The sequence below is a fragment of the Branchiostoma floridae genome, chromosome 17 (assembly GCF_000003815.2).
Source record: "Branchiostoma floridae strain S238N-H82 chromosome 17, Bfl_VNyyK, whole genome shotgun sequence".
Taxonomy (NCBI): Eukaryota; Metazoa; Chordata; class Leptocardii; order Amphioxiformes; family Branchiostomatidae; genus Branchiostoma; species Branchiostoma floridae.
Window position 1 is genome coordinate 12,063,890 of NC_049995.1, and position 20,494 is coordinate 12,084,383.

At 41.8% G+C, this 20,494-nt stretch overlaps 3 protein-coding genes and 1 non-coding gene across 8 annotated transcripts; 2 read left to right on the forward strand and 2 right to left on the reverse strand.

Annotated features, from left to right (window-relative positions):
* Window positions 1-732: 732 nt before the first annotated feature.
* On the forward strand, window positions 733-5,756 carry LOC118404692. Of its 4 annotated transcripts, none has more exons than XM_035803940.1 (6): window positions 733-881; window positions 1,605-1,687; window positions 2,005-2,277; window positions 2,927-3,044; window positions 3,443-3,681; window positions 4,067-5,756. In XM_035803940.1, the coding sequence occupies exons 3-6, from the start codon at window positions 2,029-2,031 to the stop codon at window positions 4,694-4,696; spliced, it is 1,236 nt and encodes a 411-aa protein (XP_035659833.1). In that variant the 5' UTR covers window positions 733-881; window positions 1,605-1,687; window positions 2,005-2,028; the 3' UTR covers window positions 4,697-5,756. The 4 variants fall into 4 exon arrangements, with proteins under 4 accessions (XP_035659833.1, XP_035659835.1, XP_035659836.1 ...); XM_035803942.1 differs by having other exon boundaries at window positions 2,009-2,277; XM_035803941.1 differs by having other exon boundaries at window positions 740-881; window positions 1,576-1,687.
* Window positions 5,757-5,910: 154 nt separating this feature from the next.
* On the reverse strand, window positions 5,911-10,237 carry LOC118404694. 2 transcript variants are annotated; one of them, XM_035803944.1, is made up of 5 exons: window positions 10,129-10,237; window positions 9,253-9,525; window positions 8,466-8,583; window positions 7,749-7,987; window positions 5,911-7,522 (listed from the first exon to the last, which is right to left on the reverse strand). In XM_035803944.1, the coding sequence occupies exons 2-5, from the start codon at window positions 9,499-9,501 to the stop codon at window positions 6,902-6,904; spliced, it is 1,227 nt and encodes a 408-aa protein (XP_035659837.1). In that variant the 5' UTR covers window positions 9,502-9,525; window positions 10,129-10,237; the 3' UTR covers window positions 5,911-6,901. The 2 variants fall into 2 exon arrangements, with proteins under 2 accessions (XP_035659837.1, XP_035659838.1); XM_035803945.1 differs by lacking the exon at window positions 10,129-10,237 and having other exon boundaries at window positions 9,253-9,661.
* Trnay-gua lies at window positions 6,218-6,305 on the forward strand. The gene is given in 2 exon segments: window positions 6,218-6,254; window positions 6,270-6,305. It is a non-coding gene; the product is annotated as a tRNA-Tyr (tRNA).
* A 2,718-nt stretch (window positions 10,238-12,955) lies between the features above and the next one.
* On the reverse strand, window positions 12,956-19,939 carry LOC118404852 (arylsulfatase H-like). The gene is made up of 7 exons (XM_035804233.1): window positions 19,779-19,939; window positions 18,095-18,216; window positions 17,703-17,825; window positions 15,644-16,336; window positions 15,355-15,418; window positions 13,710-13,930; window positions 12,956-13,505 (listed from the first exon to the last, which is right to left on the reverse strand). Exons 1-7 carry the CDS (start codon window positions 19,919-19,921, stop codon window positions 13,144-13,146), a joined length of 1,728 nt encoding a protein of 575 aa, XP_035660126.1. The 5' UTR covers window positions 19,922-19,939; the 3' UTR covers window positions 12,956-13,143.
* Window positions 19,940-20,494: the final 555 nt, after the last annotated feature.

A 20,494-nucleotide genomic window follows, 5' to 3' on the forward strand; every position in this document is an offset into this window, starting at 1 on the left:
AAGAAATATCAATACATTATTAATTATGCAGATGATGATCTCATTTGCATAATTAATGGGAAAATATGAACGTGTTGACGGATCGTCATGATTTTTGGTATGTAGATAGCCTAAGTAAAAACTTACACAATGAGATACTAGCTATGCAAATTAACAGTTAATTTGCATAATTAATGACAGAAGTTGATAAATCAACTGCATTCAGTGATAGGACTTTCAAATTTGTCACATATGTAACTGAAAAAGATGGCAGAGAGTAAGAGGTGTATGTTTGGCTCCGCTAACGTCTTTCCTTGAACTGCAGGAGCCGGTTTCAAGAAGGATGAAAGTATCATCATGATTTTTGGTATGCTGATAACTTGAGCAATGGGAACCAACTCCAGGCATATAAAATAAAATGTAATGAGTAACACATTCTACATAACAAACCTGGTTTATTTGGCAAAGGTATGTGTTCGTGGAACTCTAGTTACTAAATGTTGCGACCCCCAGGCATGAGACTGTCTCACGCAAGTGGTTAGAAGCACGTTACCGGAACGTACTACGCCTGCGCGAACACTGTTTTTTTTTTTAACGTTGCATTGAAATCCCGCTTGTTGCAGAGTATATGTTAGAGACATGGCTTCATGTAAAACGTACACGGAGTTTTACCCTTATATACGCACACACTTTCTTAAATGCGGACATTTAGTAAACCGGGATCCGGAGATTAGCATGTCTATACTTTTCGCGCAGGCGCAGTACGTTCCGGTGACGTGCTGTGGTTAGACAAGTCGTCAGCCGTGCTTGAGCCCTACACATTCCCTATGGCCTGTGTTTTTGTTTATGCTTTACTCCTGGAGAAGGGCTGATTATCTCAATTTCTCCCATCCGAGCACCAGGTAGGTGGCGATAGCGCTGAAGAGTTCCCAACTTACCAAGAAGAGACATACAAGCTAAAAGAATTCACTTGGTAACACCGATGTTGGGGACAATCCATATAGGCCATATTGTGGCCATGTCGACGTCGCGTCCCCCCAACCTGTTTTTCATGTCATACGCCATTTTGTGATCCTTACAACACGTTTGCAATGCAATTGTTATGCTGTAAAACGTTATAACAACTGTTGAATAGCTTCAACAAGGCTTTAGAATGGATACTAGTATTCGCGATTAGGGTTAGTGTAAGAAGTCGTTCATGCAAAATAACGAGACAAGCTCGCTTATAAAGATTTGAATAATTCAATATGGCCGTTACGCTTCAATGATGGGTCCTGTTAGTGATTCGGAGCACGTCACCGGAACGTACTGCGCCTGCGCAAACCCTGGTAGTTTGGGGCTTGGTTTGGTCAACGTTGCATTAAAATCCCGCTTGTTGCACAGTATATGTTAGAGACATGGTTTCGTGTAAAACGTACACGGAGTTTTACCCTTATATACGCACGTACTTTCTTAAATTCGTCCCTTTAGTAAACCGGGGGTTTAGCATGTCTATACTTTTCGCGCAGGCGCAGTACGTTCCGGTGACGTGCTGTGATTCGGGAGCTCGAACCAACCACATTAGCACCTGTCTTGATCACATGTCCCCTCTAATAGGTTATCACCTGCGGTGTATTTTTCCACAGTACGGGCAGGGCGATACCAAATCAAAGCAGCATTAGCAGCTTGTACAAGAGTAATTTGTGAGTAAAAAGACTGAGATTCAAAGGTGAGGAATCGACTATCATAATTCCACCAGGGGCCATAATACCGCCACCTCAAAAATGTTAGTATAGAGGTCCAAGATTGACTTGAACACCGAATGGTACATATCCTAAATGTAATACAATTCAGATATTTAGGCGTTGAAGACAATCTTGGGATGGCCTCTACAACAACGTTTTTGAGGTGGCGGTATAATGGCACCTGGTGGAATTATGCGAATGTATGTTACTTAATTTGCTTAGTTATCATTTGTGTCAATCCCTTGGTTTTAGGTCCACTGTGCATGTCAGGCTGATACAATATATGAATTATTTGTTCTAGAAAGAAACACCCCTGAATATAAGGATGGCGTATCTACAGCAAGTACGCTGCAAAAGCGTCTACCGCAACATGGGGCTTCATCTGTTGAAGCCAACAAGCCTGGACCACTTTGAGCCAGTGAAGGCAAAAGTACCAGTAGACAACCCAGTCAGGTTCTTCCGAGACCACGGCCGGGACTACTTCGTGTGCTGTGCTGATTTCCAGACCATGGAGCTCGTCTTTGTCAAGCCAAAAGATATCGTCACTGTTAAAAGAGATTCTTTCTTCAGTGAGGTAAAAGGATGATACTAGAGATGTTTGTATGAAAGTTACTCTCCAAGCAGAGGTTCGGCTCCAGATGTTTTGAAGCGTTTCAGGCATTTTTTTTACCGACCCAAAGTAGAAAGCCAGACAAAAATATCGAAAAACACAAAACAGTCTGAGCCGAATCCCTGGTTTGAGACTACATTAGATAATCGGTTTTGTTCATGTAAAACTATGTGTACGTAAGCCACCGGATGGCATAGACCCCCTCCCCTTCCGCGAGAAAGGCAAAATAATTCTTCATATCTGACAGTTTCATAAACTTTAAGTCTAGATTACACAACTTGATATTTATATCAATATGTAGTTGTCATTAGATGTGCAGTGTGAGGCCATCAGATATGTGGCGATATGTTCTCAGTGATTTGCTGGTACGTGATGTACATGTCTAGACATGAATTCAATTAAAATTAATATGTAAAGTTTTGTTATTGCATGCACCGATTGTTGCCAACTAAATGTTAGGAAAACTCACCAAATTTGGTCGCTCAAGTATAAGCCGTTCTGGCGTTTAATATGCGACATGAAAGTTGGCGCAAGCCCCAAGAGCACCCCCGGTCTGAATAGGGTTAAGTTGTGTAGATTATTACACCGATTGTTGTCATTTTTCCGGCTGAAGGCCCTGCGACGACAAGCAGACGAACTGCTGGTGATTCCGTTCTCCCAGTTGGCAGGTGTGGCTGCTGAGGTTGCCGATGACGTGGCGTACGTCACTACTATTCACATTCATATGACGAGTAAGTTAGAAAGCTGTGCATCTAAAGAGAAATTATGTAAGGCATCCATCCCAATACACCTTTCTCACGTACACGCGGCGGCCATGAGAGCTGTAAAATGAGGTCAATGAGGCAAACAAAAGACTGTCCATCATAATTAGCATTTCTATCAATGATAGCATGGAAATTAGAGAATCGACCAGTAAGAGAATGGCTTCATGTCTGTCAAATATTTGCATTATTATGTTTTTATTCTGCATCTCTGGGATCACTTTACGTTACTCTAAATTGCTACATATTACGGTGCATAGCACTAAATATATAGCTGATTTTATAGAAATAAGTTTTGTAAATAAGTTGTAAATCATCCAACGAGACCTAAACGCCTCTTTTCCATTGTTTTGCATGCCAATTTCCAGTGCGCTGCGGCTCTACACTACTGATCAAGGCGCTAGAAGCAAGCGGCCTGATGCACACCTTGCCCGAATCTGACGTGTTTGCCAACATTTTTCGGTACGTCCAGTCAAAGACAGCCATGCCTGAAGATGTCACGGAGATGTTGCTGGAGGTCATTCGACACACCAACACCCTGTTCAACTACACTCTCCTGCAGTCAGACCCATCCAAAACCATCACGTGTTACAAAATGCGCGGACAGGTTAGTTTAAATAATGGCTTAAAGTTATTACCGTTAGTCACTAAAATTGGCTTATTTTATTTACTCCTCGTAAATGCAAATTAAACTAAAAAAGCGATCAACACATAAACGAGATCGGGGGGTGACACAGGTTATCCGGCACTTACGGCCTGTTGGTTGCTACAGCCACATGACTGTGACGTCACGCCCTGGGAGTATCAGTACACCGGTCCATGTCAGGCAAGTCCCAATCTCGTTTAAATGTTGGTCATGTCAACTTTTAGTCTATTTTTTTCTTTTACCGAAAAAAGGGTAAACTTTATGCTGATGTAATTCTTGTGTGTTTCTTCTAAGCTATGTTTATCCCATGCAATGCCTGTGAACTTCACTCTACTTGTGTCCACAGGTTTTCCCCATAGCGGATCTGTTGCGGAAGGCCTTGCCAGAAGTGAAGACCGTCTTACTCTACAGAAACCTTCTTGGTACGGTGGACTCTTGGGCTCACGTTATGGCCGAGAGAAGCTACTGGAAATATTGGTTGATAACAGCCCTTAGGCTAGATTCTTTCTATCTCAAAAACTTACTTCTTATGGTTCCTAACTCTCCATGGGAAAACCCCGTGTTCAGGTGCATCCCTGTCCCACATGGAGTTGTATGGTTAGCTACATGCATCTGGCTCGAGTACATGCAGAAAGCCCACGAGCTGACGAAAACAGATGCCCACAAATGTTTCAACGTGATGCTAAGATACGAAGAGCTGTGTGAATACAAGGAGGAGATGGTCGCGAAAGTCATTGAGAGTCTTGGCATCAAATTATGTGTCGATGAGGATGCAAAAGTGAAGATACGACAAGTGTTTGGGTTCAACAGTCAGGCCGGACATTCTCTCGCCAGTAGCAGTAGGGCTCCCAGTCGGGAAGACAGTTGGTTGGGAGAATGGGAGATGGGGATCATTTCAAAGGTTCTTGATCATGTCAATTACGAGGAGATCAGCCGACCAAATTTTGTACTCAATGGGACCTTGATGCAGATATGATAGGAGTAGGATCGTTCAGTCAGCCTACACGAAATCCTCCCTTCCAGTTTAAAGTAGGATTGGGCTGTTAAAAAGATAACGGTAGAGTGGGTGGAAGAGGTTGGATTGGAAGGGGTAGGGTTCAAACATCTGGATTGGAACTAGGGTAGGGTTTGGGCAATTTTGAATTGGGACTAGGGAGGGTTTCGGCAACTTTGGATTGAAACCGGAAGAGTTTTGGCAATTTTGGTTTCGAACTAGGAAGGGCTTGGGCAATTTTAGATTGAAACTAGTGTAGGGTTTGGGTTAATTTGGATTGGAAACTAGGGAGGATTATGGCTCATTTTGGATTAGGAGCAGGGAGAGTTTGAGCAACTTTGGATGGAACCAGAAGAGTTTTGGCAATTTTGGAAGGAAATAGGGTAGGGTGTGAGTGAGGATGTTAAAATGGTGTAAGCAATTTCTGGATTGGAACTAGGGTAGAGTGTGAGCCAGGAGGTTAAAGATGGTGTAAGCAATTTCTGGATTGGAACTAGGGAAGGGACAGAACCTTCTTTTTCATCTTTTCCACCCCCACCCCCCTCCACATTTATTTTATTTTTTTGGAACAGCCCTTTGTAGATCCGCTCGTATATGACTTCACTGACTCCGAGTCCATGTCATCACAGGCAGTTGTTGTTGTGTGGTGCTTGTTTACCATGATGCCTCATCTAACGTTATTTTGTAGAAATGCATAACGGTGGCAAAAATATATCATTTAAGTAACGTTAAAAGTACCATCTGTAATCATCAACAGAGTCGAAATGTACATTGTTGCACGCATAGCCAGTATACCAATAGCAAGGCTCGTCCGATGTTACACAAGACAAGGAACCGATATTTTCTTGTAAATAATAGCTACTCTCCAAGAAGAGGTTCGGCTCCGGCTGTTTTGTGACGTGTTTTAGACGTTTTTATATGCCCAAAAGGCCTAAACACACGTAAAAACAGCCGATGCCAAACCTCTGCTTGGAGAGTAGTATAATGTGTGGTGTGGTGTGGAACCACTGCGGGGATTGAAGCCATTAAAAAGTGAAAACGGCACCTGTGTTCTTTCTTTCTTAGAAAAGTAAGAATAATCCACACGCATGTGGTCTTGAGCTAGCCTGACTAAAATCGCGCCCCTAGCGGCCGGCCCTACGATTGCCGCCGCTCTCGGGGAGGGGGTCATTAACCCCAGCCAGCGAGAGCTTGTGTAAACACAGGCTAGTCTTGAGCAAAATGTCATTTCTGGCAGATACAATTCCTTACGCTTTATGCGACGTCAAGAAGACAACATGCATGACTCTGTTAACTTAGACCAAGTTTGGCTGTAAAAACTTGGTAAAAATGACCGATGAACTTTCCCCTACTTCGCTCCTGTTATGTTCTTGGGCCGATAAGCGTTAGCAGGCAAACGCATGCATGATTTTTTGTAACAAGAGTTTTCTTAAACAAGTATTCTTACTGATCCTTGCTATAGTAGTCTTGTGCTGTGTCTCGGACATACTAGTATACGTAGTTCCTTCGATAGCTCAGTTGGTAGAGCGGAGGACTGTAGCGGACCCTTGTTGGCATCCTTAGGTCGCTGGTTCGAATCCGGCTCGAAGGAAAATTTTTAAAAAGAATTTTCATTTTATTCTCTATTATTGTATATACTCAACATCAGTTCCGGGACAGGCGGTGTAATGAAGGATTATGGAAATACCTTCAGAAAAAATGTGATATAGTCAATAAGTGTTATGATAAAAACTATTGCCATGTCGACGGTTTTCTTGTTTATAGGTATTAATGATTTTTGCTGTAGGTGTGTTGTATATGTGTGCTATCGTTTCGCTTGGTATGTATGAAGATTGTTTTACGCGATAGATGTTTTTAGGGCATTTTTTGTGGTTGCCAATGAAGCGTCCTGAGGTGCCGCCAAAAATTGTATTTCCAAAATGGAATTTCGTATGTCATATACAAAAAGCACATGCTGTATGTACATGTAAAAGTTTTCATGTTCACGTAAAAGTACCTCCTCGCATAACACTGCTACTGTCTTATCGTTACATAGACGATCTGTAAAGCCCTACCTTTGACAAATTAATTATCACTAGAAAGTATATGACGTATATGACTGTTTAGCCACAGTCGGCGCTGTAGAGCTGATATAAATTAGGATTTTACCATGGTCAATATTTACCGAATAAGGCCATATATAAGCTATCATATCTGCGTCATGGTCCCATTGAGTACAAAATCTGGTCGGCTGATCTCCTCGTAATTGACATGATCAAGAATCTTTGAAATGATCCCTGTCTCCCATTGCCCCAACCAGCTTTCCCCCCGACCGGGGCCCCTACTGGCGAGCGAATGTCCAGCCTGACTGTTGAACCCAAACACTTCTCGTATCTTCAGTTTTGTATCCTCATCGACACATTGGATGCCAAGACTCTCGATGACTTTGGCGACCATCTCCTCCTTGTGTTTACAAAGCTCTTCGTATCTCAGAATCACGTCGAAACATTGGTGGGCATCTGTTTTCGTCAGCTCGTGGGCTTTCTGCATGTACTCGAGCCAGATGAATGTAGCTAACCATACAACTCCATGTGGGACAGGGATGCACCTGAACACCGGGTTATCCCATGGAGAATTTGGTGCCCAATGAAGTAAGTTGTTGAGATAGAAAGAATCTAGTCTAAGGGCTGTTATCAACCAATATTTCCAGTAGCTTCTCTCGGCCATAACGTGAGCCCAAGAGTCCACCGTACCAAGAAGGTTCCGGTAAAGTAAGACGGTCTTCACTTCTGGCAAGGCCTTCCGCAACAGATCCGCTATAAGGAAAACCTGTGGACACAAGTAAAGTGGAGTTTATCGGTATTGCATGTGATACACGCGGCTTGAAAGAAACAAATAAGAACATAACCACAAACTTTAACCTTTTCAGTAAATTACGTTATGAATGCAGACTTAACTTGACATACGTAGGTGCGTATATTTATGAATTAAAAATGATGGAAAACGCCAAGTGCTCGGATAACAAATGTGATTTTAACCCATTGACTAAACTAACCTGTCCGCGCATTTTGTAACAAGTGATAGTTTTGGAAGGGTCTGTCTGCAATAGACTGTAGTTGAACAGGGTGTTGATGTGCCGAATGAGCTCCAACAACATCTCCGTGACGTCTTCAGGCATGGCTTTCTTTGACAGGACGTACCTAGAAATGTTGGCGTACACGTCAGATTCGGACAAAGTGTGCATCTGGCCACTTGCTTCTAGCGCCTTGATCAGTAGAGTAGAACCGCAGCGTACTGGACATTGGTAAACGAGTGGAGGAGTTAGAACTTCGTCAAATGATTCATTAGTTCAATTGGAGAGGTTCATCAGTCATGTATGAATACAGTTACAACAATATTCTTTCAACAGTGACGTTTTTAAAGGCATAGATACTTCCAAATTCCAGTGAGACTAGGTCATTCCATGAACAATTATACAAGATAAACTGACAGCCATCGAAAATTTGGAGGCATGTGCCAATGCCATAAAAACCGCCACTGTTTGAAGCATATTTTAGGAACTGTATTCATAAGTTTGTTTTAGCCATTTCTGCTCACAGTCATATTCTGATCTAAATGATATTTGTAATGGCGTCCGTCTAGCCTGTTAATTTATTTTTTGATATTAAAGGTGAATCAAGGACGAAAGAATAGATAAATAGCCATCTGGTGCCATTACACCTTCTTTACCAGCCAGTATTTCTAACGAGTAATAAGTGCATTTACAACTTACGCGTTATATGGACGAAAATAGTATTGACGTGCGCCACGTCCTCGGCAACCTCAGCAGCCACACCTGCCAACTGGGAGAACGGAATCACCAGCAGTTCCTCGGCTTGTCGTCGTAAGGCCTTCAGCCGGGGAAAATAACAATCGGAGTAATAATTTACATTTTTTTTTTAAATTTTCACGCAGTTTTCTTTTAATCACGGCTACAGTGTAAATTTCATAGACATCCTCTGCTGACTCCAAATTTAATGTTTCACTTCTTCAAGTACAGTTAAGGCTACCACAATATTTTGATTTTTGCCTTTTGGTACTTTCCCGTCATGTTCACTATCTCCAGATGTTTTTTTAATCAGGCAAAAATCAATGTTTTCCATAAACTTACTGTGGCCTAAAGTACTGAGAACATTATCACCATTACATAACTAATGACAACTACATAACTCGAATAGCAAGTTGTATAATTTAAACTCAAAAGGTTATGAAACTGTTTCAATCATGATCAGATATGAATAATTGTTTTGCTTTTCTCGGGAAAGGGGGTCTTCTATATATATAGCTAGTGGCCTACTTACAAATAGTTTTATATCACCAGTACCGGTTCTTTGTTTAACGTTTTCTCCAAGCAGAGATTCGGCTCAAGCTTTTTTTTTACGTACTTTTCTACATTTTGCCTGCCTTTCTGTTTTGTGACATTTTGACGAAAATGCATGAAATGCGTCAAAACATCTGGAGCCCAACCTCTGCTTGGAGAGTAACTTTCAAACAAAGAAGTATTATCTTTGTAGTTTTACCTCCCTGAAGAAAGGATATCCTTTAAAAGTTAACATTTCTTTTGGCTTGACCAACACAAGCGCCCTGGTCTGGAAATCAGCACAACACACGAAGAAGTCGCGGCCGTGGGCCCTGAAGAAGCTGACTGGGTTGTCGACTGGTACTTTTGCCTCCACTGGCTCAAAGTCATCCATGCTTGTTGGCTTCAACAGATGAAGCCCCATGCTGTGGTAGACCCTTTTGCATCGTACTCGCCGTAGATACGCCATCGTTGTATTCAGAGGTGTTTCTTTCTAGAACAAATAATTTATATATTACATTAGCCAGACATATACAGTGGACTTAAAAACAAAGGGATTGAGACAAATGATAACTAAGCAAATGAAATAGAATAAGGTCAGTTCCTTAACTATGAATCACCGTCTCTTTATTTACCAATTGCCCTTATACAATTAAAAGCTGCTAAATTTACTTTGATTTGGTATTGCCATGCCCCCCATATGTATGTATTAAATATGTCCAAAATTCTTGATGGTACTAGTATTTTACTCCATAAAAACCATCGGGCCCAAAGAACAATGATTATATGGTAGCTAAAATCTAGCTAATACTTTAATTACAATACGCGAAATCAGGCGAAAATTAATGCGCGCGTGGATGTCATCCATGAAATCTACTTGCTGTGTCCTTAACAACAAATCACCAGCCCCATAGCTTCTACAATTAACGTTAAATATTTGACATAAAGGAATTTGCTAAGCCTGATCAAAATGTCTAAATTACAATCGCTATGAAGAAAATGAAGATGTGCATTGCATCTTCAACCTAAAATAGCACCTTCTTGGTCAGAGTGGTAAGTAAGTTGGGCAACCAGTAGCTTATCATCACCAACTTACCTGCAATGAAAATATCCAAAACGAAAATTGACCGAGGATTCAAAAGAAGTAGAAGTTTACGTTCCTGCTAACGACGATCGATGCATGCACAACACATCGCAGATGTATTTACAACAAGAACGTATACTATTTTTATATGTATATATAAATTCGCCCAGTGTCTTATCTTCCGCACGCACTGTAGATGCATTAACTTTTGCGATGGCTATGATTCGATATAGAAGGGAGAAAAAGAGATTTCACATTGTTTTTAGTTCTCAGTTGGGATAATTCTATAGTACGGATAGAAAATACAGTGGAATAGAAACGCATATTCGCCATGTTATAGATTCTTAGTCGCCAAAACATTTAAATCATAGTGAAAGTTTACAGATTTACGATAGCCGTGTATATCTATATACCCGTCGACAGTAACGCAATACCACGCCCAGCTGTTGTCAGCTTATGAGGTCAAGATCTTGGGCGCACTGTAAATGCGTTTAAGTTCGCGGGGATTTAATTTCGCGGTAGGGGGTAAGGACTGTTCGCGGTGGTTTTAATTTCGCGGTAGCAACATGCACTGTAGTCTCTTACTGCCATGGAAAAAAATTTTCTCGGTGGTTTTAAGTTCGCAGTAAAAGTTCTCAACGCGAAAACCGCAAACGTAAAACCACAGCGAAAATTTCTGAAATTTACAGTAGTCGAGCGACGTGAATTTGAAACTCTCACAGCACGCAAAACGCTTAAAATAGAGAATGTCATCAAGTCAGCGGTCATCAACTATCGGTTCCATCTTGCCTCTACCAGGCTGAGCGGATCGGTGGTCTAGTAGTAGAAATTGCACAAATAGAGTCAATAGTATGCTAAGGCAGTCGTACTTTTTGACCCTATTTGGCCAATTTCTACTATTAGACCACCGATCCACGGAGCCTGGTAGATGCTTTAGAGGCTTTATTCGTCCATTAGCTGTGATACAAGATTATACACCGCTAGTCTTCCTGGACATAAATGTTCACACATGACATAACGTATATATATCAGGCTACGTTCCGTCGTGTAGTGTGATCGTTCAGTGGTAACCATGTGATGTCACGGTTATATTTTGAACCCTTCAGTACCCTACGTAATGCCTTAACCCTTAATTAGCTGTCAGAGTTTCAGCCCACACTAAAGGATTCTTACTAAAAATGGGCAGCGAAGTGCATCGTTGGGATATGCCAAAGGTGTTATTTCACACAATTATGACAAGATATGTCAAATAGGCCTTCTTGTATCCAGACGTACAGTTAATGGGCCTTATAAATTTTTAGTGCTGAATGTTTTTTCCTGTTTTCTTTACTTTGCTCCTCCCTGTTGCAACTAGCTATCCACTCGAGACGTCCGTAGTGCTTTTTATGTCTTCTACGCTTTTATTTTAATTTTGTTCCTTCTTTATCATTTCCTTCCTTCATTCCTTCCTTCCCTCCTTCATTCATTCCTTCCTTCCTTCCTTCATTCATTCATTCATTCGGTCCATCATTCATTCGGTCCATCATTAATCCGTTCGTCAAACCATTTATTGATTTATCCAATCTTTCGTTGAAATAAACAACTATGTCCTGTTCTAAACCGGAATGTTAAAAAAAGCATCAACATATAACGTATCATTCAATTCAAGTCTAATGTAACAAGAAATGTGGGTGATAATAATGCCACTAAATGCAGGAACCTCCAAAATTCCAGACGCCTTGCGTTTCTGACCAAAATTACGAACGGTTCTTGATTAGCCACCGATTCGAAGAGAAGACACATCGACCTTCTCCTTAGTCTCCCAGCAGACCCAACGGTGCCTTAGAGATATTATCAAAGCAAAAGAGTATAGCCGGCCAAATGGAGATAGCCGACTAAGGGAGTGAAACGGGCACCTGGTGCCGCCATACCAAGTCCCTGGCCAGCTTCGATAGTAGTTCTAAGGCACCTTAGGGTCTGCTTGGCAATCACAGAAAGGAAAGTTACAACATTCCTGTAGCCATGGGTGAGGGATGTAAGCCGATAGCCCATAAACTGACTTTCAACTTCAGTCAGAGACTCTTCTTTTCATCTTGTTCCTATTTATTTATTTATTTATTTATTTATTCGCTGAAATAAACAAGTATGTCCTTTTCTAAACCCGAATGTTCAAAAGACAGCGTCAATATGTAACGCACAATTCAATTCAAGTCTTGCTAAGGTAACGAGAAGTGTGGTTGATAATAATGCCACTAAATGCAGGAACCTCCAAAATTTCAAACGCCTTGCGTTTCTGACCAAAATTACGAACGGTTCTTGATTAGCCACCGATTCGAAGAGGAGACAAGTCGACATTTTCCTGACAATAGCAGAAAGGAAAGTTACAACATTCCTGTAACCATGGGCGGGCAATGTAACCAGACAGCCCAAACTGGTTTTCAACTTCAGTCAGAGACTCTTCTTTTCATCTTGTTCCTATTTATTTATCTTTTTATCTATTTATTCATTCGTTGAAATAAACAAGTATGTCGTGTTCTAAACCTAAATGTTCAAAAGACAGCATAGCGCACAATTCAAGTCTTGCTAAGGTAACGAGAAGTGTGGTTGATAATAATGCCACTAAATGCAGGAACCTCCAAAATTTCAAACGCCTTGCGTTTCTGACCAATTACGAACGGTTTTTGATTAGCCACCGATTCGAAGAGAAGACACATCGACCTTCTCATGACAATCACAGAAAGGAAAGTTACAACATTCCTGTAACCATGGGCGGGGGATGTAACCAGACAGCCCGAACTGGTTTACTACTTCAGTCAGAGACTCTTCTTTTCATCTTGTTTCCATTTATTTATCTTTTTATCTATTTATTCATTCGTTGAAATAGACAAGTATGTCGTGTTCTAAACCTAAACGTTCAAAAGACAGCATCAATATATAACGCGCAATTCATGTCTTGCTAAGGTAACGAAAAGTGTGGATGATAGTAATGCCATTAGATACTGGAACCTTCGAAATTGCGTTTCTGACCAAATTACGAACGGTTTTTGATCAGCCACCGATTCGAAGAGGAGACAAGTCGACATTTTCCTGACAACCACAGAAAGGAAAGTTACAACATTCCTGTAACCATGGGCGGGGGAGGTAACCCGACAGCCCGAACTGGTTTTCTACTTCAGTCAGAGACATTTTATGCTCTTCTACAGCCTTTTTGATGACGTTGAGGACGTCAGGGTCAGAGGCGGCGCTGATTGGTCGATCTTCAACGGGATCGTTAGTGACGTCATACAACAATGGCGGATCGTTGTAGGTGACCCCCTGACCTGTGCACTGGCAGATGGCCAGAGAGTAGCAGCCCGTGGTGCCCGGATCCCAGTTGTAGGAAACAAAGTGGGCTTTCCACGTCACGTTTCCTGCATTAAAAAACGAAAAAAATGAGGGTTACTATCAATTAACCATTAAAGCATACAAACAGCAAACAAACAAACAAACAAACAAGCAAACAAGCCTTACCTTCCCTGCACCTGTACCTAGCATGTGGATGTTTCCCACACTGGTAGTGACACAAGCATGTTATGATACAAACTGCAAGCAAACAAACAAACAAACAAGCTCACCTTCCCTTGGCCTGTACCTAACGGCGTGCAGATAGTCTGCACAGTAGTGGAACAGGAAGTCGTGTGGAGACGGTTGCTTGGCCCCGCCTAGCAACGGCAGGATGTTCCGCCCGTCCATCACCCTGTCCTGGGGAAGTGGGGCCTTGAGGATGTCTGCTACCGTGGGGAAAATGTCCATCTGGCTGGTGGCCTCTGTTACTACAGTACCGGGCTTGATTTTCCTGTGAAAATTAAGAAGAAAACAAATTTCGTCAAGGCAGATCATAAAAATAGTCTGATTATGTAAATGATTCCCACATTTACATAACATAATGCTTGGTTATGTACACATTTAGATACCTTACACTGGTCAAAATGTTGATTAATCGATTGCGCAATCATTTACCATTTAGAAGAATTCTACATTAGAACTTTTTACATTAATTATGCAAATGAGGGGCGTATTTGCATAATTTATATCTATTAATGTTCCACAAGCCACAAACTGCATATATGACAGGTATTTGAGTCCTACAATGGCAACCACTACAAATATACTAGTAGATTTCCCTCATTAATTATGCAAATTAATTGCCAGTTTGCATAATTTGCACTTGATTATGTACATCTTTGTCTAAGCTACCTACATACCGAATTTCATCTAAATTTGTCGTTCCCTTGTCCAGTTATCCTCGTTAGAAGATTTTGAGAAAAACGCCCCTGCAGTTCCAGAGCAACCTGCTAGGGGACCCAAACATGCACAACATATTTCTCACGTCACAAGCTATCTGCCACCAAAAAATCAAGACCATAGCACATCCAGATCAAAGAACAGAATTTCTGATGCAGTACCAGGGTCACGTACCAGGGGGCCAAAATTGACCTTGACCTTCGTCTTTACAACATCTACCAATATGCCAAATATCATGGCAATCCGTCCAGAGGTTCTTGAGTTATGCTGACCACAAATATCCGGAAACACAAACACACAGGCACATACACACACATTCAGACACGCTCAAAACTATATCTCCATTTTTCATGGAGATAACTAGACCCCAATCGCGATGATGTCACGGTGACGCAGTGGTAGGCAAAAAGCAGGTGTTTGTCAAACGATTGATGTACATATTAACCGGTAATTTGATCTGCTAATTTAAATGTCAATTTTTAATCCAATTTACTAACGTCTTGGTAGGCACCAACCGCCGAATACCCCTATATAAACAACAACAGCGATCGCTCGTATTCATTTGCTAAATGATCTCTGCAAATGAAACGAACGATACGATTGATAATTGCGTTTGTCAACTACCAGTTAGACCAGGTGTGTGTGTGTGCGCGCGCGCGTGTGTGTGTGTGTTCGTGTGTGTGTGTATGTGCGTGTAAGTGTGTGTGTGTGCGTGTGCGTGTGTGGGAGCGTGTGTGTGTGTGTGTGTGTGTGTGTGTGTTCGTGTGTGTGTGTATGTGCGTGTAAGTGTAAGTGTGTGTGTGCGTGTGTGTGAGTGAGAGAGTGTGTGTGTGTGTGTATGTGCGTGTGTGTGTGTGTGTGTGTGTGTGTGCGTGTGTGTGTGTGAGTGAGAGCGTGTGTGTGCGTGTGTGTGTGTGTGTGAGTGAGAGCGTGTGTGTGTGCGCGCGCGCTCGTGTGTGTGTAGTTTTGAAATACCTCGGCCACTGCACAACTGTAGGCATCCGGATCCCCCCTTCAGAGCCTCCCTGTCCTTTGCCTCCTATTAAAGAGTGAAAGCAAAATCATCATGGTCCACACTCCACAATAAGAACAATCACAGAAATGTCCGTTAAGTTTTGTATAAACACTGAGCTTGATTCGGTGCATGTGAATGCTATCAAATTCCATTTGCACAATGTGTCAGGTCAAATCATCTTGACAAAAAGTTGTGGTTGACACTTATGTTTTATCAAGTGTTTTAGGGTAGAACTATTGCTTTCTTTACCCTTGTAGATGCCGTTCGACCCTCCTTCTTCCCCAGCTTCAATATGGCCGCCGTTGTCAGACGTGAAGTACACAAACGTGTTGTCCGTCAGACCGAGCCGTTCTAACGTTGCCATGACAACCCCGATGCTCCAGTCCATCTCCTCCACGCTATCGCCATAGAGACCGTGCCGGCTTTTCCCGCGGAATTCCTTATTAGGAAGAAGGGCATGGTGCACGTTCGTGTAGGAGACTTCCAACAAGAAGGGTTTCGTTTCGGTCTTCCTTTCTTCGAGGAATTTGACGGCTTCAAGAGTCATTCTGGGCGTGATTGTCGAGATGTTGAATGGCATTTCTATGACGTCATCATCTCTCATCAACACGCAGTTTAAGTGCCTGCCATTGGACAGAGATACATACGGATAGGCCACAAGTGACCAACCAAATGCGGACAACAGAAAAACCGTTTTCCATTGAATGTACTCGAAGTACTTGAGCGCCAAAATAACAACAAAGAGAGACGTCGATATCTCCCAAAGACGTAGACGACGATAAAGACGCCGTGCGAAATTCTGTCCCAAAGTTTCTTTAACATCCGGGTCACAGTCGTGGTCGTTGCTATGGGGCAGTCCGTAAAAGTAGTCGAATCCGAACTCACTAGGGTGGTGGCAATGGTCTCCTGCCCATGCGCAGTTGAGACCAAGATGCCACTTTCCTGTGACCAAAACAAAAAATTGTTAACGGGGGCTGCCCTAAAATGGTTCCTGCCCTAAGATGGCATTAATTTTTTGCTGATCTTAAGCCTTTTATGTATACGTACGCCGTGTTTGTTGCCACTGACTATGATAATTAGACAGGTAAATAAACCATGTCCAAACAACAGCTGTTTTTTCCATTAAAAATACTTAGACATGTTCTCTTCAGTTTTTCTTTTGAAGACAGAATTTTCACAATAATGTTGTTAGCGCTGCGTCGCCGTTACGAATTATTGAGTGTCCAACATGTAGTAAAATCAAAACTTATTTATATAGATAATAAAGAATAAACAAAATTTATTCAAACTTTTCAGACAGCTAGCATCCACTGTCTTTCTTCAGTGATATGAAGATGTATACAAGACTTACGGAACAAAGAATACTTATTATTACGTTTGTGAAGATTAGTCATCCAGGATACAATAAATTGAAGACGATTCAGGCTATGCTTCTAGATACTTATCAAATTTTAATTAGACGTTTCGAACTGTGTCTACCGTTCTTTATCGTTCTTCAATTCACTGATGAAGAACGGTGGACACCGTTCGAAACATCTAATTAAAATTTGATAATTATCCAGAAGTATATATAGACTGAATCATCTTCAATTTAATACTTCTTATTGTTCTAAATAAACAATATAGGAAACTGCCACGGTGTCCTGCTTTTCACAAAACAAGAAAGCTTTTGAAAAAAGCTGGCCGGTGCGTATTTTGGAAAAAGCCTGGATGCTAAACAAAATCACACGAAAAAAGAGTTTTAAACATCGAATTACTCAATTGGTCTTTCTTCTATTAAAAAAAAAACACTACATGAGATTTGTCTAACAAAAAAAAATTAGCAAGTGGGGTTCGAACCTACGATATACGGAAGATAGGTACCGTGCTGTACACCGCTCGGCCACGCTGGCTCGATTACGCAATAGCAGGTATAGAAGGGCTATTTGGTTAAAGTGACCGATCCATGCATCCATGCATCCATTGAAAATGCATCCATTGAAAATACATCCATTGAAAGACCCGCTTCTCCTGTCTCAAAGCCGGTGCTGACGCACCGGCAAAAATGTCACTTATAGGGGTGATTGTTGGCAACGAAACGTACTATGTCAAAGAATATAAACAAGTGTTACTTTGACACATGTACAGATATTAGTAGCCAGAAACTTTAACGCTTGTTGTTCGGCATTTCAGGGACAAAATTCAGTAGAACGTTGAAACATGCTTGTATCTTAAAATTTTCCGGTGCCTTCGCAAGTCTTAAGCAATTCTTTCAGTGTATCTAATCAGAAGTAGTTTTTTTAGAACTCCTTGGTGTATCTTAACTTACCAAGTAATGCTGTTCGGTACCCGTGATCCCTTGCCATTTGGGGAAAAGTGACCTCCGACCTCGGTAACCCGGATGGAATGGACAACAGGAAAAAAGGCAAGGGTGCGGTCCTTCCCGCCATTCCTGTCAAAGTTACATGACAGAGGATGTTAGTGAATCTCTGGTATTCCAACAATCTAGTTTCTTGATCAAATGAGTCGTACAAAAACAAAACACGTACCCGCAAAAGATTAGTCATGCAAATGATTTGTGAAATTTATATTTCGTGAATAATTACTCAGTTTTATTTTTTCCCCGCAAACAAACAACCAGTCCGGATTCCGGTTTGGAAATATGACAATGACAATACAGGCGTCGTTTTTCAACAAGATAATAGGACTAAATAAGCTGACCATATCTGATAGGATATCGTCCGGTGAGGAAGGCAGCTCTGCTGGGCGTACAGATGGCGGCGGCAGCCAGGTGCTGGGTCAACTTGGCTCCCTTAGCGGCGATCCTGTCGATATTTGGAGTTCTGAAAAAATTATGAAATAAGAAAAAAATCAGAGACACAAAGTTTCATAGGGGAAATCAGAATCGAAGTTTTTTTTTTTTAAATCTTGATGTTTATTTTTCTTTTGTCAATGGAAAGAGGTCCGGGTAGACCCAGAAAGATATGGATCAACATTGCCCTTGAAGATGACAGAATGATCACAGGAAAAGCAATCTGAAGCTGTGCGACGCAGAAAATATGGCCCAGAACCGCCTGGAATGGCGGAGGATGGTACGCAAGAGGTACAGACTCCTTGATGCAGGCCACTCAAATTGACAAGGAGACCTTACCTGTAACAAGTAAGTAAGTTTGTTTCGTCCCCTCGTATGCTTTTAGTTTTTTTATTCCCAGATTTTTTGTGCAGATGAATAATGTACAACCAATGATTGCTATAGATTGGTCACTTGATAATTTGAATGTGACGCAAATTTGTGTGCGTAGGGCGACTATTTGCCCTATCGGTCAATAACCCGGCAAAATTGTGTCGAAGTTCGTGGTAACGGAAATGAGTCATTTTCCCTAAGCAAACGATTCTTTATTCCCAGATTTTTTGTGCAGATGAATAATGCACAACCAATGAGGTCTTTCGGTTCGCCTCTAGATTGGTCACTTGATAATTTGAATGTGACGCAAATTTGTGTGCGTAGGGCGACTATTTGCCCTATCGGTCAATAACCCGGCAAAATTGTGTCGAAGTTCGTGGTAACGGAAATGAGTCATTTTCCCTAAGCAAACGATTCTTTATTCCCAGATTTTTTGTGCAGATGAATAATGCACAACCAATGAGGTCTTTCGGTTCGCCTCTAGATTGGTCACTTGATAATTTGAATGTGACGCAAATTTGTGTGCGTGCGTAGGGCGGCTATTTGCCCTATCGGTCAATAACCCGGCAAAATTGTGTCAAAGTTCGTGGTAACGGAAATTGGTCATTTTCCCTAAGCAAACGATTCTTTATTCCCAGATTTTTTGTGCAGATGAATAATGCACAACCAATGAGGTCTTTCGGTTCGCCTCTAGATTGGTCACTTGATAATTTGAATGTGACGCAAATTTGTGTGCGTAGGGCGGCTATTTGCCCTATCGGTCAATAACCCGGCAAAATTGTGTCAAAGTTCGTGGTAACGGAAAGGGGTCATTTTCCCTAAGCATACGACTGTTAGTAACATTTACTCGTCCTTCTGAAAACTCTGCCCCATATTCTATCTCACAGATTTACTGAGGAAATTCTTGGACAGTCGGCCAGTACCTGACGCAAGGAGCCAGTTCCTGACCTAAGAACGAACATACATATTTACATACACAAGACAAACAAGACACTACCGTCCTGAAGGCGCGGTCACATAGTTGGTGCGATCGTCCTACGACTGCTAACTTTGGGCATTTTTAGGACAGCCATGCATGTGTCCTACAACGTTCAGCTGTCTTGCTGCACAAAACGCTCTCTTGGATCCTTGCGGGTGGTTGGCTCTGTCACTGCCTGGTTAAAGATCCTATTATCAAAATAGTACGACGATCGAACGGCCTACATGTGACTGAGCTCTTACCGGATCGTGTCGTTTCCGAAGCAGCCGACATCGCCGGTTCCCAAATCGTCGGCGACGAGGAACACGAAGTTGGGCCGATCGTCTCCTCGGCATAACGTGATCAGGGCGACGGACAGAAAACACAACCAGACCAAACGTGCCATGATGAAAAAAGAGCTAGTTTGTTTACTCCAAGGGTCTCATACCGGACTTATGTGGTCTCATTTAAAATAACGCTTAAATGTACAACTTTAATGGGCAAAAATTCAATCAAGAAACAGTTGTGCTGGAGATTTTTTATTTCTATTGCAAGTGCACTTATCCAGTCATCAATGAAAAAATGTCCTCAAAATTTGACCGGTGAATCGATTTTTATAACATCTATAACTGCACTTATATACTCTCCGCAAGAGGGACTTTCCTCTAGTGAACCGCTGACCGCATTATACTCAGGACAAACAAACGTGCACGTCCGACACTCGCGCAAATGTCGAAACATTCCAACCCGATCCTGTCAGAAATACACAATCTTTCAGCTCAAATCCATTTTATATGAGATGGGGGCGACAAAGGGCATTTTATCATCTACATAAAGACACGATTTGGGGGCCCATTTATATTTTATTTTGGACTCGGAGTAATACAGGAACGAGACTTTAACTCCAAAATGTAGGTCAAGCAGTAGATGGGTTGTTTAACGCATACGCTCTATACCCCTGTCACATTATCCACGATCT

Bases quoted from the DNA above. Each gene is read 5' to 3' on its own strand.
- LOC118404692 (XM_035803940.1), top strand. From the start codon at position 2,029: ATGGCGTATCTACAGCAAGTACGCTGCAAAAGCGTCTACCGCAACATG. The intron at 2,278-2,926 runs GTAAAAGGATGA...TTCCGGCTGAAG, and splicing joins GAGATTCTTTCTTCAGTGAG to GCCCTGCGACGACAAGCAGA. The intron at 3,682-4,066 runs GTTAGTTTAAAT...TTGTGTCCACAG, and splicing joins GTTACAAAATGCGCGGACAG to GTTTTCCCCATAGCGGATCT.
- LOC118404694 (XM_035803944.1), bottom strand. From the start codon at position 9,501: ATGGCGTATCTACGGCGAGTACGATGCAAAAGGGTCTACCACAGCATG. The intron at 7,988-8,465 runs GTAAGTTGTAAA...ACCAATGTCCAG, and splicing joins TATTTTCGTCCATATAACGC to TACGCTGCGGTTCTACTCTA. The intron at 7,523-7,748 runs GTTAGTTTAGTC...TTGTGTCCACAG, and splicing joins GTTACAAAATGCGCGGACAG to GTTTTCCTTATAGCGGATCT.
- LOC118404852 (XM_035804233.1), bottom strand. From the start codon at position 19,921: ATGGCACGTTTGGTCTGGTTGTGTTTTCTGTCCGTCGCCCTGATCACG. The intron at 18,217-19,778 runs GTAAGAGCTCAG...TAATTTTTTCAG, and splicing joins TTCGGAAACGACACGATCCG to AACTCCAAATATCGACAGGA. The intron at 13,506-13,709 runs GTGAGCTTGTTT...TTTTTAATGCAG, and splicing joins TAGGTACAGGCCAAGGGAAG to GAAACGTGACGTGGAAAGCC.